General features: G+C 29.7%; 2 protein-coding genes across 2 annotated transcripts in view; both read right to left on the bottom strand.

The window, feature by feature from the left end:
- Positions 1–1781: 1781 nt before the first annotated feature.
- Positions 1782–21875, bottom strand: LOC100213704 (follistatin-related protein 1). The gene is made up of 9 exons (XM_065787536.1): positions 21685–21875; positions 8233–8269; positions 6735–6959; positions 6164–6226; positions 5319–5515; positions 5026–5161; positions 4750–4813; positions 2031–2079; positions 1782–1890 (listed from the first exon to the last, which is right to left on the bottom strand). Exons 1-9 carry the CDS (start codon positions 21715–21717, stop codon positions 1885–1887), a joined length of 810 nt encoding a protein of 269 aa, XP_065643608.1. The 5' UTR covers positions 21718–21875; the 3' UTR covers positions 1782–1884.
- A 3828-nt stretch (positions 21876–25703) lies between these two features.
- LOC100202490 (leucine-rich repeat-containing protein 40) overlaps positions 25704–27001 on the bottom strand; it is a 1996-nt gene continuing 698 nt past the window's right edge. Inside the window, exon 1 of the mRNA XM_065787535.1 lies at positions 25704–27001. This exon is cut by the window's right edge and continues 698 nt beyond it. Coding sequence (XP_065643607.1) covers positions 25833–27001 — 1169 coding nt within the window. The 3' untranslated portion in view covers positions 25704–25832.

Below are 27001 nucleotides of genomic sequence, written 5' to 3'. Positions count from 1 at the left end.
TTTTTTTAACTGACAACCAATTGTCGATTGATTTACACCGAATTTAATACCTATTTTTCTCTGACTGACCCCTTTTCGATTGTTGACAAGTTTCGTTAATTCGTCTTTCTTTTCTTTAGTTCAGGATGTCAGACGACCAGGGTGCTTTCTATCAGAAAACGATTGAACAGTTTTAAGTCTTTTTAGGTTATCATATATTGTACTTCGAGCAAATCCTTCCTTTTCAAAATGATTTACGATTTATTTATTTTTTATATTAGGTTTATTTACAAAAAACATTTTTAGTCGCTTTCGAAAATATTCTCGTTCAGCTGCATTTAACCTCATTTTAAATAATTGTGTTTCAAATAATAATGTTTATATTTTATAGAACGTTTATTCCTACGCATAAAACCACAAAAACTAATTATTATGCTCAAATAATGAAATTAGGATTTGTCCGATAACTTTCGCATCACCCGTTACAAATCGTTAAATTATTCACAACACGTTAATTTATTCGCAATTCGGTAATTTATTTATTTTTAGTTGTAGGAGTTTTCTTTCACTAATGAAAAATGAAATTTTTTAAAACTATATATAGATTTCTAAAAAGTCTATAAAAAACCTGGTGACTATTCCTTCTTAAAGAACTAAACCAAGAACTATGAATTGTTTAATAGCAACTGATAATCAAATTTTGAGATTCTTAAAGACTTAAAACCACTTTGTTGTCAGCAGAAATACTTACGTTAATCAGGCTTATTTCACCTAATAGTAAACTACATACTTTGTTTTATGTAAACTTGTAAACCACCCCATTATAAACCAAGTCATATTACTTTGGAGAATTAGAATAAAATCTGGCAGATGAACATTTGAATTTATGTCATCTGAGTTGCACCAGGTATAAGATTTGCTAATTACGTTAAAAGTGTTTAGAGGTTTAAGTATTTTGGTAAAAATTAAATTTAATATCTGCATTAAGCATGCATGGCGTTAAATTTTTCTTACTCAACAATCTCGTTTATTTTATCAGCATAAAAGTTGAAACAGTCGTTTTTCAAAGCATTACAAAAATAGTTTAAATTCGGAAAAGTCTTTTGCATCCAAAAATAGTTTACTACTTTTTGATACAAATGATTTTTTATCAAAAAATTGTTGTATAAAAAAGTTAGATTTCATTAACTTTGAACTAATCAAGAATTAATTAACTCTTAGTTAATCAAATAATTCAAACCCATTTGTTTCAAATCTATTATTTAAAAAAAAAAAAGGTTTCTTTAAAAATCTCGCGTTATTAACTTATTACAGACGACTCTTTCCAACTAGATGCCCTTTTGATTGATAAAGATACTCATGGCAGTTCATTCTTTCGATTATAGCTGCTGTTGTACTTTATTATCACGCAGCTTTTGACTTACTTAGTCATTAACTTATCACATCATTGAATTTTGACTTAGTTAGTCATTAACTTTTAATTTTATTCTATGCTCAACTAACATTTTAAAATGCTGGTTGAATCTTTTTAAATAAATCAAGTCAAAATCTGCGTTATCGTACTACTACTACTACTACTACTACTACTACTACTACTACTACTACTACTACTACTACTACTACTACTACTACTACTACTACTACTACTACTACTACTACTACTACTACTACTACCACTACTACAACGGAAGTGGAAACAATAGTTATAAAATGCTTGTAGTTTGGCGAACACATGAAGAAAATTATCATGGTTGGTATTACAATACGAAATTTTCCATTTCGTAAAAAAATATAACCATAAATTATTTAAGCATACATTACATAAAAATATTTCTCCGTACAATTTTGATAAAAAAAAAAAAGTTTCTTCTTTTAAACATTGTTTTAAGCTTTGACTTGCATTCTTTAAATCTAAAAGGTAAACATTTTTTATCACTATGTATTTGTTCCAGAGTGGAAATAAAAATATTATGTCTGAAAAATATTTTTCATAATTTTCGTATTTTTCATTCTTTAGTAGAACAATTTTACACTCATTAAAAACAACTTACTTTTGGACAAATATTCGAAGTACAAATCCATTTACCGCAGGCACATTTACTAAATAAAAAAATAAAAAATATCTAGCATACAACAAAATAAAATATTACACTATGTATTAACTTTATATTTTTAAGAAACTCTGTGTGGAAAATAGGTAAATGTTACAAAACCCGGGAGTTTTTACCATTATGGCATTAAAAAGACGTAACCCAAGCAACTTCTGAAAAAACAATCCCAACATCCTATTCTATTGATGAGCTTTTGAATTTTACTTCTAACTTTTACTGTCTTAAGAGAATATTTATGTAAGTTCTCTCAAGAGAACTTACTTAAGTTTTACTTTTAGTTTTTCCTTTCAAGTTTTGTTATGTCTATTATAAATACTTTATTTTATAATTTCTATTATAATTTATTATTTAAAAAAATGTATTACAGTTATATCCAAAAGCGATTTTCGGGGATTGGGGGGAGGGAGTTCCACACCCCAAGGAAGATGATTTTCAAGTTATTGTTGGTTTTTTACAAATTTAGTTGGCTAGCCGGGTATTTGACAGAATTCAGTTGGATGAACTTTAGTTTTGAGGACCTTTCTTTTTTTCTTTCAAGGAAACAGTTGGTACTTTTTAAGGATTCTCTTCCCTCCCTCACTATATTTGTACAATCACCTCTGGTTATATCCCGTTAAACTCTAAGTGTAGAAAGATCTTAAAAATAAAACATTTATGTCAATTCTAACTGCAAATAGACTAATTATATATTAATGATTTACTTCCTAAATAATGTTTGGTCTTGTTTATTATAAAAACGATGATAATGGGCTAGCTTAATTACTCATGGTTCTCGGTTACCATAAAAATTATGGATTTGGATTTTTCAAAAGAATTTTATTACAATTTAGTTTACTGTACCCAGTGTTATACAAGTATATATAACACAATAAGCTGAGTGATGCACTTAGTGGCAACATCGAGTCAGGTTACAAACGGCCAGCTATTAGTTACCTGTAATCTAGTACAACCTGCCACATGTGCTGCGACTATGTAAAAATTCTTTACTTTGTTGGTTGATGAAAATTTATTTAATATTGGTTTCTTCTTAAGAAAACAAACGCTCGAACTTCTTACCTCAATTAGATTCTGGCTTATCACGACATTTGAATAACCTTATTCTATCTCCACTTTTTAAAAATATCTAGTTATTAATAGTGTTATATACTCTAGAATCATGTTTTTTTTACTGTATTGAAGCCTTAGTCATAAGTAAAATTGTTGCGGAAAAAACATGTTATAAAAAAAAAATGTATGTTGTCTCTTAATGTTTTTATTTTTTAAATCGTTTTATTTTAAAACTCAAAAATGTGGAGATAAAAAAAAGATAATTCTAACGTCGCGTTATTTCACCATTTGGGTGGCTAGGCAACTATTTTGATATCTTCAAAACCAATTTTCAGAGACCAGCTGATTCCATCAAAAACTATAAAATATAAAAGAATTAAAAGTTCCGTGTTACGTAGGATTTTTATAAGTGCGGTTGGTGTACACTGCGTATTGATCTAAGCATTAGTGTCTATTATACTCAGTTTCCGGGGTTCGAATAGTTACATGTTTGGCCTGGACACGAGATCTGCAGAAGAGACCTGCAAAAATTGGTAGCTTATCAACAATAACGAAGTCTTTTATTCCGTATCTCTTTCATATCTCTTATTGACTTGATATTATTGATAATTCTACAAAGCATATTTCTGAGTTTTTTGAAAACAAACTTTCCTTCGAATCATCTCTTGATTCTAATAGGCACTTTTTCTGATTAATACGATGGGAAGATTAATCTCATGTTAACTAAACATATAATAACATGTTAATTAATCTCATGTTAATTAAACACTCATGTATCTGTTGTTATTTTGTTAAAGCAAGCACTCGCTAAAACTAGCAGGATAAAACTGTAACCGTTTTGAAAAAGTGTTTTCTAGAATTCTTTCTTTTTTATCATTTTCTTTGTTTTTCTTTTAAAATAAATCTATTTCAATTAGTTAAGTAACTGTTTACATCACATTTAAAAGTTTGTATTTAAAATTTTAAACCTTACTCTCCGTCATTTGGAAGAAATAAGTCCACAAATCTGGTCCTTGATTTATTATTAAAATTTTAAGCTGTTTTAACAACACTTTTTTTACATGAAAGTAATGCAATAAACGTTTTGTTTGTTATTTATGATCTAAAAAATAGAAAAATACTTAAAGCATAATATTGTTTAAATTTAAACATAAACAAAAGTACGCTATAACTATTTTAACTTGTGAGCATTTAGCACTTCACGAATTTTTCTTAAGTAGTATACCTAAAAATTTATTAGTTTGATCGTTTGAATTAATTATCTCAAATTATCATTTTATTTTGGCCAGCTGAACTAAAAATTCTCCACCTAACCATGTTTTTCTAAAAACTGTTTAATTTTAGTTCAATGTTAATAGTAAAGCCAGCAACTTTATTTAAAAACTGTTTAATTTTAGTTCAATGTTAATAGTAAAGCCAGCAACTTTAGTAAAAAAGTACATTCTTTTGCAAACGAATTTTGACTTTTGAATTTTCACTCCCGTATTATATATATATATATATATATATATATATATATATATATATATATATATATATATATATATATATATATATATATATATATATATTCTTATTTTAAAGAGGTACAAAAATAGAGAGTATAATTTACCAGGTGTTACATTCTTGTAAAACATCATCCCCATCATCATAATTTCTACCTTCCAACTCACAACCTATAATTAAACCTAAAACTAAATACTTTTGTTTTTAGTACTGACAGAGAATAAATAAAACTTGAAATATACCGAGATTATTCTTTGTATATTATGTTTTTATGACATCGTGTCTTTATGTTGTTATGTCTTTATGCCGTCATTCTGTCAATATGTCTACATTCTCAAATTATATTTAAAAAACATGTTTTAAACTAAAATGAAAATTTTACTATCATGAGGAGGATGAAAGTTAGGATTTATGCATTTTACAAACTCCTCAAAGTCGAGTCTGTAGTCAAAGTTATCATCTGTCAATGCCATTATCTCCACAATACATGCTCCAATTAATAAAGAGTTGCTAGTAACCTAAAAGTAAATTATTGAAAATTATTAAGTCTTAAAGAGTTAAAGTCTTTAAACATAATTCTGAAACAAAAAGCTGATGCATGTTTAAATATTTTTGAAGTAAAATTGTAATAAAAACTTGTAATACTTACTTACATACATTGGACAACATACTTACATTAGACAACAGTTTCTTTGTTTCTACTAGGTTCATAAACTCATGTATTTCCAAAGATTTATCATTATTTTTGTCAATGGCATTATAATGATTTTGAAGTTCAATCATATATGATTTGTCACCTAAGTTTGTTTTTTGATGAAAATGATTTATGATAACTGATCTCATAGTATCACGATCTTTTTGAATACAAACGACTAAATATATATATATATATATATATATATATATATATATATATATATATATATATATATATATATATATATATATATATATATATACAATGCAATAACATATATATACATAGCTAATAAACAAATTTTTTTCAAAGAAGAAGCTCAAACATTTATTAGTGAATTTGATAAAAATGAAGTAAGTTGTATTAAAAGGATTGAATATATGGATTGATATAAGGATTGAGATATGTGTTATTGTTATCAGTTGCACACTAAGTATAAAAAATGTTTTGTTTATCTGTTCGTAAGAGACATATTAATGATTTATCTCTTAGTTTATATCTTAATGATTTATCGACTTAGATGTTTTGGAAACCAAAATTAAACCTATCTTAAAAAAGGTGAAATAAAAAGTTTTCTATTTTGTTTTTAATCTTTTTATGTATAGATACACCCGTCACTTTTTGCCCATACCCATCATTTGTTATGTATAAAACAGCTTGCACCTCCCAATTTCAGTATTACGTTATTTAGGATGTATCATTCTTCTCTAAACTCTTTCTTAAAGATAGTTTTAAAATTATTTCAAGATCATAGCCACTATACAACAACAAAGTAACATATTAACGTAATAATAACAATGTTTTAACTATATTTTTGACTAACCAGGCTTTGGTTTGCTATCATCCATTTCAATTTCATTGCTTCTATCTTTTTTTATCTTGTCATCTGTTGAAAAAAAAAGATTAACTATTTAAATACAAAAAAAGCTGATAAAATTAAAAGTGCAATTATAAATAAACAGGTTGCATTTTCACGCTAAAAATTTTCAACAGTTTATAATATATGCTATATCTAGTGCCGTGGCTAGTGGGTTGGATTTAACTCCTAACGTTTGCAAAAGGGCCCCTCAATTTCCAAATGAGTTACCTAAATTTGTTTATAAATTTACACACAAAAATGTTTGTTATATTTATACTATACTAACATTTTTTATTTGTTTCTTTAGAATTTGGTTTCATATTTGGTTTTTGATTCTGCAACAAGTATTAGACAAAGATGCTCAAGCCTTCTTAAAGAACCTTTGCAACCTTTTTTGTTTGTTCGACCATTTTTTTACAAGGAACTTCACAAGAAAATCAAAAACTATTAATTTGCCGGTCAACATAAACGCAGATGCATTAAATCTGTAAAAGTATAAGAAGTAAAAAAAATAAAGTTGTCAAAAAATTGTAACCTTCTTCGCAAGAAACTGTTGCCACTAACGTTATTGATTCCTTTTTAAAACATGCATCTTTATAAAGTTCACATTTATTGTTATATGTTTTTCTATTGCTTCCACATACGTATGAAATTTCCTCGTAACACGATTGAATGCATCGGCACTCTGGTTTGTTATTGCTTTCAACACATTCTTGACCATTTGCGCAAAATGTTACATCGCATGTTTTCAGTTTTCCCTCTAAAATAAAAAAAACTATAGGAAAAATAAAGCCACCTTAAAATAAAACCAGCTTAAAATAAAACCAGCATCAATATTTTTTTTGCTAAAATTTTGCCTTCTAATCTAAAACAAAAAATAAAACTTCCGATCTAAAACTTAAGGTGTAGGGAAGAGTGGGGCACCACAATACATGGGGCAGCATGAAACATTGTAACAGTGGAGGCATCTTAAAAATTGTGACAACCACTTTCAGGTGGTGAAACAGTTACTACTAGGGTTATGTTTTGAAAAAAAATTATACCATTTGACATCATTCGGCCTGCGAGGGGTCAAAATTTGTGTTTTTTGATGACAATCAAAAAAACACAAACTTCGATAGTAATTTATTAGTTTTTAAAGTTCATAAGTTTTAAGATATCTTACTCAATGTGTCTATCGGTAAAAAAACATTGTTTTGTAAACTACAATCCATAAGCTTTTTACTTCATTAAACAAAATCATTGAAAATATAAGTTGATACTAAAACAAAAGCGATTGTTTTCTATTAGCAAGTATGGGGTAACTTGATAGAGCATTTATGGGGGCCCTAAAACTGTAGAATAGTACTCCATTGTGTCATTAACAATTTTAAAAATCATTTCGTTTAATATTTACAGGCAATTTTTAAAAGACTTTTGTAAATATAATACAAGCGTCAATAAAAAATGGACAAATCCATTTTTTATTGACGCTTAAGAATGACATTTAAAACGATAAATTATCTGATTTTCTGAAATGTGATTTGGCCTGTTGGATGTATTATTTGGGTTACAATTATTACTTTGTTTATCTTCCATGTAAAAATCTGCTTTTTCTCTACGTTTTATACTCTTTATTTACTTTTTTTGATGATGCTCGTAGTGTGTATCAAGGTACACCACCCTTGGGGTACCTTGAAACAAATTTTCTAATTTTAATTCAATTAGTCTCACAAGTTAAACTTGTTTTTATTTTGACAATCTATAAATTTAATTTGGTAGGTATAAATTTATTCTACAAATTGGACTAGTAGCCTAAAAAAAAGGTGGATTTAAAAAATTGCTACGAAGCAAAAACCAAAAGTGTGTCGTAGTGCCCCACTCTTCCTTTAACAAAAGTACACGTTTAAACATATATATATATATATATATATATATATATATATATATATATATATATATATATATATATATATATATTATATATATATATATATATATATATATATATATATATATATATATATGATCAAGTTTAAAAGATATAATCAAACCTTTATGACTCCATCTTTTTTTTGACTGAGCAACACCCTATAAAGAATTGTTTAAAATGATATAAATCATAAAATTCTTCCTTACAGTTTTACATCTTGTTACTTTTTGGCTAACTAAAAAAAGTAAAATAACTAATAATAATAAAGTAAACTAAATAAACTAAAAAAGTAGTTTAGTATAAAGGTTATTCAATGGAAGAAACCAGTGGAACATCTAGAACTTCTTAAGATTTAAAATTATAAAAAAATAACTTAGTTTATTAATATTATTATTTTTTTTAATGTGGTTTATCTTCCCAAGGCCAAGAACAGAGCCATAGCTAGGCTCCCCCACACCCACACCCAATTAGGGGGGGGGGGCAGGCAGCATTTTTGGGAGCCCTTTTCAAAAGTTAAAAAAAAAATTATTTTGTATTTTTTATAATAAAAATATTTAAATATATCTTGTTACTGTTACTATTAATAAAAAAACTTGGCCTTTTAATCACGATATTACCCAAATTATGCAAGCGTAAAAAAAGCAAAAATATTTTTATAACAAAAAAAAGAAAAATTGTTTAACACTCCCGAGGTCCGAATTTATTATAAAACGCAAGCTTTATAAAAATCTGTCAAACCGTTAATGAGAAACCATTAAACAGCAGCCTATCGTGTGAAGAAATATACTTCTCTAATTCGCTTATTTTATGATTATATGCGAATATATTATTATTTGTATTTAGATTGCATACTTCAAGGTTACAGTAGAATCCCGTTATCTCGGACCCTGGATATGTCGGACTTTTACTAAGTAAGACAAGTTTTCAATTCCCCTTGAATTCTCTATACATATCGAAAGCTTTCCTTAACTCGGACATTTATTTCCTTAAGTCGGACAAAATTTATATACCCGTTCAGAGTCCGAGTTAACGGGATTCTACTGTATTTATTTATAAACTATAAATTCGACAATTCACAATTTATCTTGGTAATATTTTATTTTATTATTATGCTATATTTATTACTTTTACTTTAGTACTATGAAATATTTAATTAAATCATTAAGACATTGTTTTTAAAGAAACAAATGTAAAGGATTGGAAAACTGTAACGCTTAACATTTGTTTATTTTAAAGCCCATATGATTATAAGTCTATAATAATATGGACTCTTATTATGCACTTTTGAATTAATTTTTTTATTATTATTATGCGTTGTTGGTTTTTTATATCATAAAAAACAAACAATGAAAGAAGGTTTGCAAAAACTTATAATTATCTTTCGTTAGTTTTTCACAATATAATTATTGGTATGAAAAAAGTGAAAAGTGAAAGGTGGTGAAAGTGAAAGTGAAAAGTGGTGCCACTAAGAGAAGAGAGAAAGCTGCAGCCAGGGAGGAAATCATAAATTACCCCAAACAAACACATTTTTTGAAACCAGCAGTTCAGCCTGGAAGTGTTTCGATACCAACGGAAATTACAAATAATACTGATTGTCATTATTTAAATACTAGAGTAGAGTCAGATAGTTTGATATGTGAGTCTGCATCAAATGGCATAATAATTCCACCTATTTTTCTCAGTGATGATCCTTCTGAGAGGTTGGTGATGTTTCTAACGCACAGAGGTGTGACATTGTTAAAAATCTTTTCAAAAAGATTGAAATTGATTTTCCATACAATTTAGAAAGAAGACGATTTTCAATGAACTATTATAACCGTAAGATGAAGAATGGAGAAACCTTTAAACGAACATAGCTCATATATTCTTTGAATAGCAATAAAGTTTTTTGTTTTTTTTTGAAGAAGTTTTGTTGAAGAAATTAATGGTGAAGAAGTTATCCAAACTTTTTGGGATAACCTTTTCACCATTCCGACAAGGAATGAACACTTGGGAAGGCTAATCAAAAAAACTATAAGAACACGAAACATGCAGTGCACATTTCAAGTGCTTTGAACACTGGATGACTTTACGAAAAAGTTAACTGATATTTCTTTTAGTTTATTGCTTTGTTACTTTTTTTTTCCTAATTTTTTTTTCTTCTCAATTTTGGTAATGCAGGCATTGCAAATCAAGCTACCATAGACGAGCAACAACAAAAGCGTCTTCATAAAGAGCGGATAATTTGGAGGGCTGTGCTGGAAAGGATACTCGACGTTACCTTATTTCTTTCTGCAATAAATCTTGCATTCTGTGGTTCAGACACAGCCATTGGTTCAAAGAGCAATGGAAACTTTCTCGGGGTGTTTGAATTACTGACTAAGTACGATACCGTTCTCAATGAGCTTATGCAAAGAATTCAGGACAAAGAAACCAAAGAGCACTATTTGAGAAATGACACACAGAACGAGTTGTTAGATTTTTAGCCAAGGAGATTGAATCCAAAAATCATTCTTGGGTAAAAAAGGCAAAATACTATTCTATTATTTTAGATTGTTCGCCAGACGTTTTGCACAAAGAACAAATGAGTATTATTTTGCGATCAGTAACATGTACTCCTGGAGTAGTATCAATATTTCTGAAAATTTCTTTGGATATCTCACAGTAAATGATACCACTGGAAAAGGTTTTTTTGATGCATTTTTTAATCAAGCGAAAAATTGGGATCTAAATATTTTAGACTGTCGATATCAATCTTATGACAATGGTGCTAATATGAACAGAAAAGAAAAAAAGTGTTCAAGCTAGGTTTCTGGAAATAAATCCTAAGACCTTATAAGTTCCTTGAGCAAACCATTTACTCAACCTTGTTATTGTTGATGGTGCACTGTCATCCATCAGCGCAATTTCTTTTTTTGGTGTACTTTCAAGTTTATATACACTCTTTTCATCGTCTCCTTCTCGATGAGAAATTTTAAAATTGTGCGTGGCAATTTCTGTCAAACCACAATCAGATAGCAGATAGAAAAGTAGAATAAACTTTGTCAAACCACTTCGCTATTATTTAAAAGAAATCTTACAGGCACTTGAAAGATTGAAAGAACATGCCTTAGAAAAGAGAGATGGGGCAACAGCCACAGAAATACGATCGCTGACAAACATGGCCTTTCTTCTTAACATAACGAGGGGCAAAATGAGACACTTAAGCCCTAATTTATCTAATACTTTTGAAAAAATAACTTTTGAGAAAATAACTTGATATTTTTCAAATCTTCTACCATCTTACTTGAAGCTTACAAGATATGAGTTGCAAAACTGCAGTGGTTTGGTCACCAGAGATCATTTATTGACAGCACTTATCCTGTCTCATTTTGTCCCACATAGCGAGGCAAAATGAGACAGATTTTTTTTTTAGTAATTTAAATAAATAAAGATAAACAAAACAGATCTTTAAGAGGATTAGCAAGAAATACATTTTATAATATATTACAGCTATACTCAAACTGTCACTAGTCACATAAATCACATATTGCTTGACCAGTAATTTGAAACGAACAACAGTCCTAATGAGCCCAGGTCTGCATTTATAACATTGACTCCACTTCTCTCCTTTTGCAGCCTTACTCCATAAACCATTACAAACATAACATTCCCAGTCTTCAACACTTAAACTTTTAACTTCTTCTTTACCCTTTCCTAATGCACTTTTATTTTCTATTAACTTTTTTGATTTTTTAGAGCGCTCTTTTAACTTTTTTGATTTTTCAGAGGATTTAAATTGTGATTTTCTGTAATGTGATGTTGTTATTATCCCTTTTTTGGTGGTAAAATGATCTTAGGAATTGGTACAATATTAGAAAAGCATGGTGTTATATTAAAATCAATATTTTCTGAAGATCCTGAAGGCAATGGTAATTAGGTTCTCAAATTAACTTGTGATTCGATTTTATCAGGTTTATGTAAGATAGCATTAGATCTTTTGTCATCATTAAACTCAGTGTCTAGGATTATATCCGGACAAAAAGGACAAATTCCAGATGTACGAAAGCCAGAACAGGCAATTTCTACAGAGGCAGCCTTATTATAGGCTTTGGAGAATATACTTCCAAGTTGATCAGTTGTTATCTTTCTTCCAGGATGCTCACGAAACCACGATCCACATAATATATTATAAAAAGTTTTTAATGGTTTAAAAAAGCTTCGATCAAGTGGCTGCAACTTATGAGAAGTATGAGGTAGTAAGGTTATAATAACTATTCCATTTGCCTTTGCAAAGTCCAACAAGTTAATGTTTTTTGTATAAGTTTTGTGCCCATCTAAAATTAAAATAATTTTATTTTCTATAGAAGCTCTAGCGTACTTAGTAAATTATTTTATATACTCCATGAACAGATCAGTTAATTTCATTTGCTTTCTCTTAAAAATCATAATTGGCGGAACAAATAGTCCAGTTACATTCATAGCACAAACAACGGTTGTTGTTACACCCCGTTCACCACTTGTTACAGAAGAAATATAATGCTTCCCTTTTTTTGTTATAACTTTAACAGGTTTATGTACAGTTGTAATGCCTGATTCATCGCAGTTAAAAATTTGATGAGCTTCAAACTTGTACTTTTTTATAACAATTTCTATTCTTGAAATAAATGTTCACAGAACTGCGGTTTAAACCATAAATACAATTTAAAGACAACCCCTGAGGCTTTCTTATTGAAAGGTCTGGATGTCTCTTCAAAAATCCACTTATAAAATCTCTTCCTGCAACACCATTATATTTATTAAATGGATGAACTATGCTATACTTTTCTACATACTGGAAGACAATTTGTTGAATGTCACTTATCGACAATCCATAAGAAACTGAATCCATTTCTTTAATGTAGCTAACTAATTGATTTTTAGTATCATCTGGCAATACTTTTTTAAATGAACCAAGTGATCTTTTATGAATATTACAAGATTCTAAATTCTTTAATTTTCTTTGAATCCTTCTTTATTTACACTAAATGTCAAAGCTGCTTTTCTCAGTGACATTTTCTTTAATTTTACGGAGTCGATTGCCAATAACATGCTCTGCTCAGAAAAATTGCTACGATCAGTTTTAGATACATGCATATATTGAACTTATGTATTTAAAGTAAGCATAAAATTCATTGTATTTTGTTAATAGTTTACGGCAATAACCTATATGCTTAAATCTGCTTACTATATATTTTATATACTACTTACTTTATTACATTACAATTACATATATACAATACAATAAGATTATAAAATACAAACATAGTAAATATAAACATCAGGCAATTATTTGCTTCAATTTGATTAAATATTTATTATGTTTAAACATAAGTTAACAAAATATAAAACATAATTCTATATTGGATAACAACTAAACATTTCAATTAATAAAATAAAAAGTAAGTAAATACAGTATAAAAAATTTAAATCTACAGCACGTAAATATTAATATTTGCTATGTTTGTTGTTTTAATGTAAAACATTAAATAAACATAATATTAGATATCGGCAAAACAAATACAAACATATGTCTCGTTTTGCCCCGCATCATGTTGGCATCGAATTGCCTAATTTCCTGACTATTTTATTGAAGAAATAAAATACCAAAGAATGGAAATAATAGAAGAAAAGGCCTAAAGATTCTAATAAAAAAAAACTTTAAACATAAAAAGCTTTTCCACTCTGTGAGATAAAAAAAGGCTAGGAAAAAATATAATAACAACACTTAAAAATTCGTAATTTTCGCGAAGCCGAAGGATGAAATGATTCCCTTTCTACTCAACTTTTTTATTTCAAAGTGACTCAATATATTTTTCGTGACACAAAATAGTTTTTGAAATCAACTGCATAGTTATAAATCTTGCAAATATTAATTTGTAGGGCTGGCATCATGATAAACGCGAACTGTCTCATTTTGCCCCGCGTTACCCTATCAATCATTATTTGATATGACGTTTTATTTCAAATCAACAAATCAAGTAAGCTTCTTCAGTCTTCTGCAACCTCTCTCAGCATATTAGCTAGTGAAATTAAGGCAACAAATGCAGTTCTTTAATGAGTGTTGCAAAAATGGATTTTCCGAAGCACGTATTAAAGCATCAGAAATTGCAGAAGTATTGGGCATTGAAAATTTCTTTACCGATCTGAGAGTCTTCTCTGTCTGTATATTGAAAAAGTTTGAAAATAAAGCTTGGTGATATAGATTTTGAGGATTTAGAAATGGAGTTAAAACAATTTGTCATAGTTATAAAGGAGGGAAAAAATGCTCTCCTAAAATCTGCACATGACCTTCAAAGAAGAGCTGTAAGAAACTTATCCCAATCTAGTTATTGCGTTACGAATCATTCTTACTTTACCAGTTACTGTTGCAAGTGCAGAACGTAGCTTCAGCAAGTTAAAACTAATTAAAACTTATCATAGGTTAGTATAAATAATCTTGCTTCATTAAACATTGTTCTCATTCTAATCCACTTTTTAATCCTATAACTAATATAATTATAAATAAATAATAGATTGTGAATAATAATCTATTAAATTTGAATTTACTTATCACGGGAATAAATAAATTATTTCTAAATCAAATACCTAAAATAAAATAGCAATTAAAAAAAATCTTATAGAAAATGGTATACCAGTTAAATGAAAAGGATGAAACTACATTCATAAATAGAAACTTTTTCTTTATTGGGTGATTTAAAAGAAATAAGAATTGAAAAAAATTAAAACAACAAAACTAAGAAGAAAACTAATAAATAAATAGATGAACAAATTTGATTTCATCAATTTTTCTTAAATGTTGAATAAATATTTTTTGTTTTCTTGAATTAGAATTATAAATAATTGTTAAACAATTACTCCTATCATTCCAATTAATAAAATAATACATATTAGTATAAAATTTATAGTATATTTAGAATAAAAAAATAAAGCTAAATTCAGGGGCGTTGCCTAGGAGGGGTAGGGGGGGGAGTCTTCCCCTCCAAGAAAATAGAAAAGAGAAAAGTTGGGAATTTCCTTGCCACGAGTTGGGACAGTTGGGAAATCGGTAATAAAATCAAAAAATATTTTCTAGTTAAATAAAACTAAAACATTTGCGAAAATCCATCAAAAATCTAATTCTTTTTTGACTTGGACAAATAAACTAAACGAAAAATGGAACCTCAGAATGCTGGTAACGATGTCGAAGTGGATGATGAAATACAAAGTAGTGAACATACAAAGTTAGACTTGATAATAATTGAAACATCGACTTCAACGTGTGGTATATCCATAGAAGAAGAAACAACATCTTCTGATAAAAAGTTTGAATAGGGTGCAAGTTCAAAAATTCAAGATAATGATGCCAAAGGGAAAAACCCGGGGTATGTTGTCGTCCATGAACAAGCAGAGAAAATTACAGAATTAAATTCTAAATCAGACCATTTAACCCAGTTTCCTGACCGAGATAAAAAGGATGACACGAATATTATTAACTTGGATACTACTGAAGTAAGCAGTGAATTAACAAATTGGACTCATGGGGATTTTGGTTGTTTTAATAGATAATCTTAAAGATTTTAATGGCATTTATAAAAAATATTGTAAAGAAGAATTCGTAGATGAAAAATTCGTTGCAATTGAAATTGTGAATGCAACATGTTCTGTGGTGAAAATGTCTAAAAATGTTTTGAAAATGGGAAACGCTTTTATAAGAAAACTCGATATTAAAGCTCAAAATTGACAAATCAGATTCATCAGCATTGATGAGCCATAACCCAGGCTTACGTCCACATACAATTACAGATTATCAAAAATCGTATTTAATCTAGTTAGGGCCACACCAACTAAACCTGCTAGTTTCCCAAGTGACGATAAAAATAGATTTAATCCCCAGTGGTACAAAGAATTTGAACATTTAAAATACAGCACCCAGAAGGATACAAATTTTGTTTTGTCTGCCGTCTTTTCCCCAAGGGTGTTGGAAAGAAGGGAAAAACTGAAGATGCTTGGATAAATGTTGGGGTGAGATCTTGGTCCAAGATGAAAAGCTATGGGAAAGACAAACTTGGAAAGCTTCTGGCGCACTTTACCTCTCAAGCACATAAAGTTGCATTAAGTGAGTATTGTCACTTTCTTATGAAAAAAGGACATACAGATCACCTTATTGATAAATCTAATAGACTTGCTCTAATAGAAGAGTAAAAAATAGAGGTGCAGAGTAGAAAAACTGTCGAAATTCTTATCGATACATGCAAGACTTTAGAAAGCCAAGGGCTAGCGTTTAGGGAATCGGACAGATAACAAAGTTACCTTGATTGCTAATCAAGGTAACTTTGTTGCAATAGTGAATCTTATCTCTTGCCACAATCCCACACAAAAAGTCTGGATAGAAGATCCGTTCGTCCATATAAAGTTACATACACGAGTCCATTGTCTCAAAATGAAATGATTAGTTTAATTGCAACTGAATTAAAGAGTAAGATCATTGATGAAATTAACAGCTCCAATTTTTTTCCGTGATTGCCGACACTACTCCCGATATGTCACATAAGGACATAATGAGTATAGTTGTGAGAACAGCCAGTAAAAACGGTGAGATTCGGGAAAGGCTTTGAAATCCGCCGAATGCACTGATAAAACTGGAAAATGAATGGCTGAGCTAATTTTATCTTCTTTACATAAGGAAGGCATTGACACATCAAAGATGGCTTTTCAGTCGTATGACTTCGCGAGTTCAATGTCTGGATAATTTAAAGGAGTACAAAAGTATTTAACAGAAGAAGTTGGCCAAAATGTACCCTACATACGTTGTCAAGACCACAGAACAAACACTGCTCTTAAACATGCCTGCAATGTTAATACTTAAATACGAGAATTGTTTAATGTGCTCGAACAGTTGCATGTTTTCTTCACATCAAGCACAAAAAGATTTAGTCATTTAAAAGAAAAACTTGAAGACATTGACAGTGCAATACAGTTTGTAAACCTGTCTAGAACAAGATGGACCGCACGAGCGAAATCTGCTGATGCTTTAAATCAGTGTTTAGAGAAGGTTAGTGATCTTCTTCAGAGCATCTCAATTAATAATATTTTTGATACTAACACGAGAACTAAGGCAATGGGACTTCTGAAAAAAGTTACAACTTTTGAATTCATTATTACTCTTTTCTTCATGAAGAATATTATTAAGAAGATAAAAATATTTCAGAAATCTCAGAAAGTCCAAACTTCAATGTCATTGACAGTATTAATGTTATTGAAAGTACTGCCAAGAACATACAAAATATAAGTAACAATACAGATGCTATGAATAATTTGATTGAAAGTGCAGTAACATTTTCTAGGAAATTACACATGCAGAAAACGATTACTAACGACACCATAGATTAATAGCAATGGAAATGAAAGCGTTTTACTGGAAAGAATTCAAAGAGGTCATAGACTCTCTAGCCATGAGTTTAATCGAAAACTCGGCAGCATTAAAGGAAATATTTCCCCCTATCATAAAATTTTTAGTTTTCTTTTAAAAAAGGATAATTTGAGTATTGAAAACTTAACAAAAGCAAACAAACTTTTTCCTCCTAGATACAAGGATCATATTCCAGACGTTCATGTGCTGAAAAGCCAGATAAATATTTTGATAGCTATCTGTTTAGAAGAAGGTGATAATGCAGATTTTAAGTCATCAAGGACACCAGCTAAGACACTGCAAGACATTTTGTACCATGTTGTGAAGTTAAAGGATATACTGAAACAAGCCCATAAACTATGCATTTTTGTAATCACAGCTGCTTATGGTGTAGCATCAAATGAGCGTTCTTTCAGTCAACTCAGTAACTTTGTCAAGCTACTTTGTAAAGGAGTTAACCCCGAACATCTTGTTAAACGATGGGTTCAATTGAAAAAACTTCATATTAAAATCAAACAGTAGACAAAAATAACAAGGAAAAACAAGGTCTCTTCCCCCCCTCCCCCTAAAATTTTCTTACGCAACGCCCCTGGCTAAGTTATGAAAATTATAATAATTTATTAAATTAAAATTTAAAAAATCGTTGTTTAAATAATAAGGTAAAAATACATCTTTATTAATAATTTTTATTGTTAATGAAGTTAAAATAGTTAAAATTATAGTAATTATATTATGAATGTTGGAATTCTTTTTTATTTGAATTATATCTAGCATCATTATTACAAATAAAAACAAAATTACTACATATCTCCTACATATATTAGTATTAATAATAGTGATAAAAATTCTAAATCTAGATTAATAAATAAAGCAAAAGAAAAAATAAAACATTGTTACTAATCAAAAAATAGAATGATTCGGATTTAAAGAATTAATACATATCAAACACCCTATAATTACTAAAATAGAAAAAAAAAAGAAAAATTCACTTATGATTGGATTATAAATCACAGGGAAAAGTTCCCTTTCCCCACTATGTTACGACTTACTCTATCTTTTATGATCAAGGCGATGGGCTATTTTTATTAATATTTGCTCTTATTCATTAAAACCTTATATTTTTAATTATTTAAAAACTTTCGCATATATATATACACTAGTGGCCATTGAAATAAAGCCAGCAGCAAATTTTTGGAAAATACACAGTTTACTATAGCAACAAGGTCTAGCAGGCATATTATCAAATGCAATTTTAACCTTACAATACACTGAATAAAGTTCTAGCTCAAACGATGAATAAAAGTCAGTAATTCACAGGATATCCTTTATTTTTAAGCACAGCATTAATGCGATCAGGCATGCTATGAACAAGTGTTCTACAGTATTCCGGTGTTATTTCTGTCGTCCACACACGCTTCAAAACCTCTTTCAGGTCTTTTTATGATGTAGGACGATGTGCAGCAACTTTCCTTTTCATAATTTGCCAACAATTTTCAATCACATTTAGATCAGGTGAATTTGATGGCCAATTGGAAAGAAGTTCAATGTTGTTGTCTGAAAACCACTTTTGGACAATCTTTGCGGTGTGACAAGGGGCTGAGTCTTGTTGCATAATTGTTGCTCCTGAGATGTTCATGTGGATTTGAAGCTTACTTTCAAGAACCTCCAAGTACTTTTTGGCATTGACCTTTTCCCCTTTATCGAAGATGTGCAGTCCACACCGACCACTTGCTGTGAAGCCACCCCAGATCATGACGCTTGGTGGATGTTTGACAGTTTTGATGGTGTACTTGGGATTGAATCGCTGAGAGGCAAGACGTCTGACATAATTGTAACCAGGGCCTCGTAGTTGCTGAAAGGTACTTTCATCTGTGAACATGACTCTCTCCCACCACTCCCTTGACTTGTCTTTCATCGCACGGCAAAACTTCAATCGCTGGAGGAGTTGTTGTTTCGTGATTAGAGGTTTCTTCGCTGGTCTGCGAGCTACAAGACCAAAGTCGTTTGACAGACGTCTCCTAACAGTCCTAGCACTCACTTGAATACCCCTGTCACTAGCTAGGCTTGCAACGCGTGCAGAAGAAGTATGCGGACTAGACACAACTATGCTCTTCAAATAACGATCATCACGATGATTTGTTTTTTGTACTCCCTTGCAGTTGGAACGTCGTGAAACACCTCCAGATCTTAAAACATTCTCAACGGCACCTCTAGAAATCTTCAGTTTCTTTGCAATATCACGCTGAGAATAACGCTCAGCATTCAATGTTACAATTTGCCCCTTGACAAAATCATTAATATCTGGCTTTTTCCCCATTATCACACTAAAATAAGCAACAACAACATTATAGTTTTTCAGCAAGAAATCATGAAATTTAATTAAATACTAAGCCAAACACGTGTATAATATGCATAACATAAATAATAATGACGTCATATATAAACAAACCGAATGGCATGACGTTGTTCTTATTTTTTTATACATATTTCATTTTACAGCAAAATCATCAAGTGGCTTTAATTCAATGGCCACTAGTGTATATATATATATATATATATATATATATATATATATATATATATATATATATATATATATATATATATATATATATATATATATATATATATATATATATATATATATATATATATATTTTTTTTTTTTTTTTTTTTCTAATCACTATTAAATTCTCTTTAATATCACTTTACATTGATTATCCAAATATAAATTTATATTATAATATTTATTGTAGTACATAATATCCCTTTTCATAAAGGCCATAATATTTAATTAATTTTTTTAAGAGTTATGCTTTAACTATAAGTTAGAGCTGAAGACAACCATGTAATACAACATGCAACCATGCAACACACCATGCAACACTTGTATTTTCAAGAAAAGGTAAGGTATTTTGCGGATTATCGAATTAAATTACATACTTCTCTAATTAGAAAAATAAACAACCAAAGTATTTGATTTTCACCTGTTTAGGTATACTGTTCAGATTAATTATTAACAAAAAGATTACCAGGGTATCTAAACCTGTTTAATTATAAATTATTCAAGTTTCTAGTTATTTCATAAAATTTTTGAAATTTATATTTATTGTATATTTTACCAAATCAATAATTTTGATTTTACAATTTTAATCATATACACATTTAACCTATTTCTTTATAAAAATTTATTTCTTAAGTATCACCGCGTCTGCTGGCACTTGATTAGACAAAATTTATGATTACTTTATATCTAAATTACTTTAATTGTATAAATTTCTTTACAGCTGATAATTTTTTTTTGTTTAGGTAAAAGACTATGCGTCTTAGGATAAAAACATATTAACATATTTTTTTTAACCTGATACAAAACAATTATAAACCTATTTTACTAATTTATTTGTTTCTTGAGTAAATGTTTAAAAAATTCTCATACTTATATTTCTCCATAATCAAAAGAAAATTGTTCTAATCTAAAAATAAAGAGATAGGAAACGAACCCTTATATTCTGGTCATGAGCCAAATAACTTTCCATTAGTTTACTCTTCTTCTTTTAGAAGATCAAATAATTGAAATTCTTAAAAATTTTCCCATATGCACACTTTTAACGAATTACCTTTTATAAATCATTAAACTCATTAAAAAATAGGGAATAAAAAAAACCTTCGGTTTTCTTCTCCTCTAAAAGAGGATCAGTTATCCCTTCCTCCCCCCCCTCCCCCAGTCAAGGCGCAGCACTGGCGCACCCCCTGCTACGGCTAGGAGGCTCTGCGCCGCACCAACCCCTCCCCGCCCTTTTTATATTTAATAAAAATTTACTTGCTAATAATTTATATGATAATAGCTATTATATAATTTATACTAAAATAATAATTATTTAATGAAAACTTATATAATAGCATTTAATATATTATGCAATTCTATAAATGTAACCTCTTTAAAATGTAGCCTTAAGTAACCTTATCAACTGTAGTGTCACCCTCTAGAGCTCTGGAGCTTTGGGGAGTCTGGGAGGTAAATATAAAAAAAATAAGCGTCGTAAAATAGTTACAAAATAAATAACTTTATAAAATTTTTTTAAGATAAATAATATAAATAAATAATGAAAACATTAATATAAAAATAAGCTGGGAAATAGTTTAAGTAATAAATAATCTTTAAAAAATAAATCACAAATAGATTACCACAGCAAAAACCAGAAGGATAGTTAACTGCATTTGTAGTATGATTCAACGAACCACTTATGATTATCAATTCAGTTTGTCGTTTTTTTATGTTTATGCAGCTTTTATATTTAAAAAATAAAAAAATTTAAACTGACAGCAAAAAAAGTTTTTTTAACGCACAACTTAAAATTGAATTTTAAACTGACGATGTCAAATAAATTGCTGAGCAAATAAACAAACACATTTTTCTTCATTTTTTGAACTTTTGCGATGTTACAAATCAGGAAGTGTTAGTTTACTATGTCGTTTATAATAGATAAATTTGATTTATTACATTAACAAAGTTGAAATTATTTTCTTTTTTTAAAATTAATTTTGCAGCCGTAAAATTATTCTTATTGTTAAAAAAAAACTTACTGTTAAAAAAAAAAAATTTAAGAAGGGATTGGTTTTAAACAACTAATTTTAAAATTTTAATTGTTATAGAAAATATCAAAAAGTTGATTTTCTTTTTTTAATTGAGATTAAATCCATTAAGTTTATTGAAATTAAATCCATTAAGTTTTATGAAAGAACATTACGTTCTTGGTGCACCTACCCAGTGGGAACGCGTTGTTCTGGGGACGTGCGCTCGAGGTCTCACAGACGTCTAGACTTAAGTAATAGGCCGTCTGTTTTTTCTACGTCCGACTGTTTGACATCCAAAAAATTTTCTTTTTTAAAAATCACTTTTTATTATGCTTTTTTCTTTTCTAAGCTTTGTTTGCCTAATAGTTTATTATTATTAATAGTTTATTATAATATAATTTACATTTATAATTTTAACAACTAGTATTAATAATTGTTAAAAATATTACCACTACATCTAAGAAATGATAAAGGAAATAGTTGAAGTCAATAAACTGTAAAAAATGACTTTAAAAATAAAATGTTACAATCCCTACGCTGAATCAATCTTTTATTTTATAAAAATCAACGCCTGACCCCTGATAGACATCTCCATTGAAGCAAACATTTGATCTAAAAAGACGTTTTTAATACGTTTATTAAACTTATTAGACATTTTTATACGCTTGAAAGACTTCTTTTTTAGACCAAATGCTTGCTGGGAAATGCCGACAGAGTCGGCACCATTTTGTTGCATCAAATGTACTTTTGAGACAAAAAATCTCTTGTTTTTTCTGTTAACACTTTCAAAGTTCAACTCATTGCTAAAGATATCAAATAAACTGTTATCTAAGTTAATTTGAAATGCTTTAATAATAGCGCAGGTTATTCTTACCTTTACTGTTTTAAGTTTCATAGATTTTTTATCTAAACAATTGGCTAATGATCAATAAAATAAATTTCATGAATACTAAAACCGTATATTTAAACGGTAGGCAAATTAAACGTAAATAATGAAGTAGGATAAAACCTCAATATGGAACTAAAGAAATAGATATTTTTTAATTTGTTTATAATATGTTTTATATCTTATAAATATATCCCAACGTACCGTAGTAGTTGACACGTGGAGCCCACTAGCACACTTGACCTGATCATAACGAATGAACCAGACCGTGCTATCTTCATCAAACAAGGTGACCCTCTCGGCAACACTCCAACCGGCCAGACACACTCCTTCAATGAAAGTCAACTTGCTGTTCGAGGTCTTGACAACTCACCTACTTTGCCGCTATAACCTCTAATTATTTGGAGCCGAGCAAATGTGCATCGATGTCCGCGCACATTGCAGCTGTCGATTGGAAAACAGAATTCACAAATCTAAATGAAAACGATAACAACCAGCTTCAACTAAACGTGTTTAATGAATCCATCAAACTACATATCCCACCAATTACTTCTCTCTTCACTGAAAAACAGGAGCAATAGGTAATACCAGATCTTATTAAAACGGTCAAGGCTTAACGCGCTTATTGGACCAAGTTCATTAAAGCAGGTTGCACAAATTACTCAAAGAATCACATTGCACCGAATACAAAAACGTTACTAAAACGGTGAAGTTTTCCAGGCACAACTACAAAGAGAAATCGCCAAGGGAGTCCAAAAGCAACCCTAAACGCTTATATGTACATGTACGAAGCAAACAGAGCATCAGGAACACTATTATATTGCTAGAAACAGCTAATAGCAACATCACAGGCAATATAAGATCATTGTTGAATAATTATTTTTACTCGGTTTTTTTTGGACCCCGAAAGTCCATGAGCTAAGTCCAAAGCCAACCTTTAAAAATTGTACTAAAGCAATTTGTGTTATCAACCCAACAAGTTTTTCTATTGATGCAGTACAAAAGTGCCTGAACTAAATTGATGAAAGAAAATCAAATGACTGCTATGGCTTACATCCACGGGTCCTTAGTAAATGTGCAACTACCTTTGCAAAGCCTTTTTCGCATATCTAGTAGTGTTCAATCGAAATTGGCGAAGTTCCCAAATTGTGGAGAAAATTAAACGCAACAAATAGAGTTGTTATTCCATGGAATGCGCATTCACAAGCAGCAGTCAACGCACCATCAACCAATCCTTTCAAAGGCAGCATAAAAAAAGTAACTTTTAGTGACACAACTGCTTTGTCATAGCGTCTGTGTTTTCATTTTTGTCAGCATAGAGGGACCATATTGGTGTCAAACTATAAATAGATTTAACGCATATATTTTTTTGATCGCTGAATAAAAGGAAAAAGTATATATATACATAAAATATTTTCAGTTACATAAAAAAAGATGACAATAACTGAGGCAACTTAGGTTTTGCTGGTAGTTGCTGAGTGTTCATAGGTTTAATACTCTACGGTATATATGCAGTAGCAAACTAGTACCTACTTCTGCATATATACCGTACGATTATTAGGCCTATTTATGCTAAGTTGCGCTTATAAGGCGCGACATAAATTTAAACCCTTTTAATTTTCTAGCGTTTAACCGCGATTTAAATCATTAATAGCTATATATTATGATACATAAAAAGCTAAATATTATTTAATTTAAATTACTTTAAAAGCTTTCAAAATTTTGAGTAAAGTTTACTTGTTTCCAAGATAAAAGCTTCGAGCTCCAGGAGCACGACCCACTATAAAAATGAACTCCAGTCACATTTACACTATTTACCGATTCGCACTTATGCTAGTTTTTAAAACTGTTTTGCACTTATGCCAATGTTTACAAATTCTTTCGGCGCACTTGTGCTAGTTTTTACAACTGATTCGCACTTTTGACAGTACTTATGCAATTTTTGCAAACTCTTTTGGTGCACTTACGCCAGTTTTTTGCAACTACTTTGTACGTATGCCAGTTTGCACTTATGCAAGTTTGCACCTTCGCCATTCGCACTTATTTAGTTGTCGCCTTTCAAAGACACCTCCTCCTCTGTGTACGTACGCATTATATAATAAAAAACATAAAAATTACCCCCTTATTTACCAACTCATAAGTTTTTAAGACATTAAAAAGTAAAGAAGTTAATTTGACATTTCTCTGCTGCATAATATACGCAATATTGATTTTTTTAACTTGAGAAATTCAATAGTTATGTTAAAAAAATAAAATCAAATTTTAGGAGAGATTGAGGTTGTCAAACGGCGTACGTACTCACTGCCTTTAACACACACACACACACACACACACACACTCCCTTGTATGCATTTGCACGTTTTTGGGTAACCTCCCTCCTTCCATACATGCATACGTACTTTATGGAAGACCCCTCATAAGTATTATTCGATGATATTAAACATCTCTCGATGAATTTAAATTTAGTTAAAATAATAAAACATTAAATTTATTTACTCAATGTCCTCACATGTAGATATGAGGGAGGTTACGAGGTATATTTCTTCATTATGCTTTAAACACTGCAACTTTTTGCAAAGCATTTTTTAGGTATAGGCATAAAAATACCTTCAAAGACAAACTTGAAGTTAGCTCATCTGTTTCAAAAAAAAAGTTTTTTAGCAAGGAGGTTAAATATTTTTTTGAACTCTGAACAAAAAATTACTTATAAATATTATTCAATTTTCTTTTAAAGTTACACTAATTTTCTTTTTATTATTTTATTCTTGTTTACTAATTATTCTAACAAGATGTACACAAATAAAATTTTTAATGCCTATAGATTATGCATTCTATTAAGAGTCTGAAAAAATTTTGTTAACTTTTTCCATAACTATGTAGGTATTCTATCTCTCAAATACGCTAAAAGGTTTTGTGTACCCTTCATCAAAATTTGAGCCCTTGGATTTCTAAAAGGGTTTCCATCGAGATTTAATGACTGCAGCCACTCAACATTACCGAGCTGAGGGGGCACACAAGCAATATTATTATTAGATAAATCCAATGTTCGTAAACATTTCATCTCTAGCAATCCAACTACATCGATATCAGTAATTTGATTGTTTGAAAGAAGCAATGTTTGCAACTTTTTGCACTTAAACAAACAAGGCGGTATTGATGAATACTTATTAAAAGATAGCACAAGTTCTAATAAGTGCTCCAGCTGACTGATGCTACTCGGCAGTGAAGAAAGTACATTGTGACTTAAATCTAAAAAAACTAATTTTGTTAATAAGTTGACAGAGTCTGAAATGTTACTTATTTTATTGTGTGATATATCCAACTCAGAAAGAGTTGATGCATAATTCATTATCTCTAATGGATAAACAGTTAAGCCATTGTGTTGAATGGAAATTTTTGATATTTGTGCACCAGGAAGCCAAAACGAACTTGGGATGCTTCCTGAACCACCTGAAAATGATAGGTTTTTGGTAGTTGCAATTAAAAATTGGTCAGTCACTGCCTTACTATTTTCTTGAATCTTTTTTTGCTGATCTATGTCATTTACTTTACTTACACTTTTAGGAATTTTAATTTCTTCATCAGGAACTTTTTCTTCAGGAAGTCTGCTTTTTAAATACGCAAGAATAGCATTAGTGCCACGGTCTACAATATCACGCCGAATAGAACGCATAGAATTTCCATCTAGTGTCAAAGCCTTCAAATTCATTTTCCCAACAGCATTTGGCAAAGTTGACAAAGAGTTGTTAGAAAGATCAGCTCTTTCTAATGTTCTAAGTTTAGTAAAACTTTCGGGAATCTCTGCAATGGCATTGTCTCTAAGGCTTAGAGAAACCAAGGATTGCATTTTTTCAAATGCATTATCTTCTATTTTCTGAATTCTGTTGTACCCAAGAAACAGTTGCTTTATATTTGTTTGATCGTCAAATGTTGTGAATGTAGTAATTAAATTATAGCTGCATTCAAATATTTCCAAAGAAGTCAACTTACCAAACCCTTTTGGTAACACAGTAAGTTTATTTGCGCTCAAATTAAGATCTA

This window comes from Hydra vulgaris, chromosome 01 (assembly GCF_038396675.1).
Source record: "Hydra vulgaris chromosome 01, alternate assembly HydraT2T_AEP".
In the NCBI taxonomy this organism is placed as follows: Eukaryota; Metazoa; Cnidaria; class Hydrozoa; order Anthoathecata; family Hydridae; genus Hydra; species Hydra vulgaris.
This window is presented reverse-complemented; position numbering and strand designations above follow the sequence as displayed.

Bases quoted from the DNA above. Each gene is read 5' to 3' on its own strand.
- LOC100213704 (XM_065787536.1), bottom strand. From the start codon at position 21,717: ATGCAGTTAACTATCCTTCTGGTTTTTGCTGTG. The intron at 6,960-8,232 runs GTTTGATTATAT...TTTTTATTTTAG, and splicing joins AAAAAGATGGAGTCATAAAG to AGGGAAAACTGAAAACATGC. The intron at 6,227-6,734 runs GTTACAATTTTT...TTTTTTCAACAG, and splicing joins AACAGTTTCTTGCGAAGAAG to ATGACAAGATAAAAAAAGAT.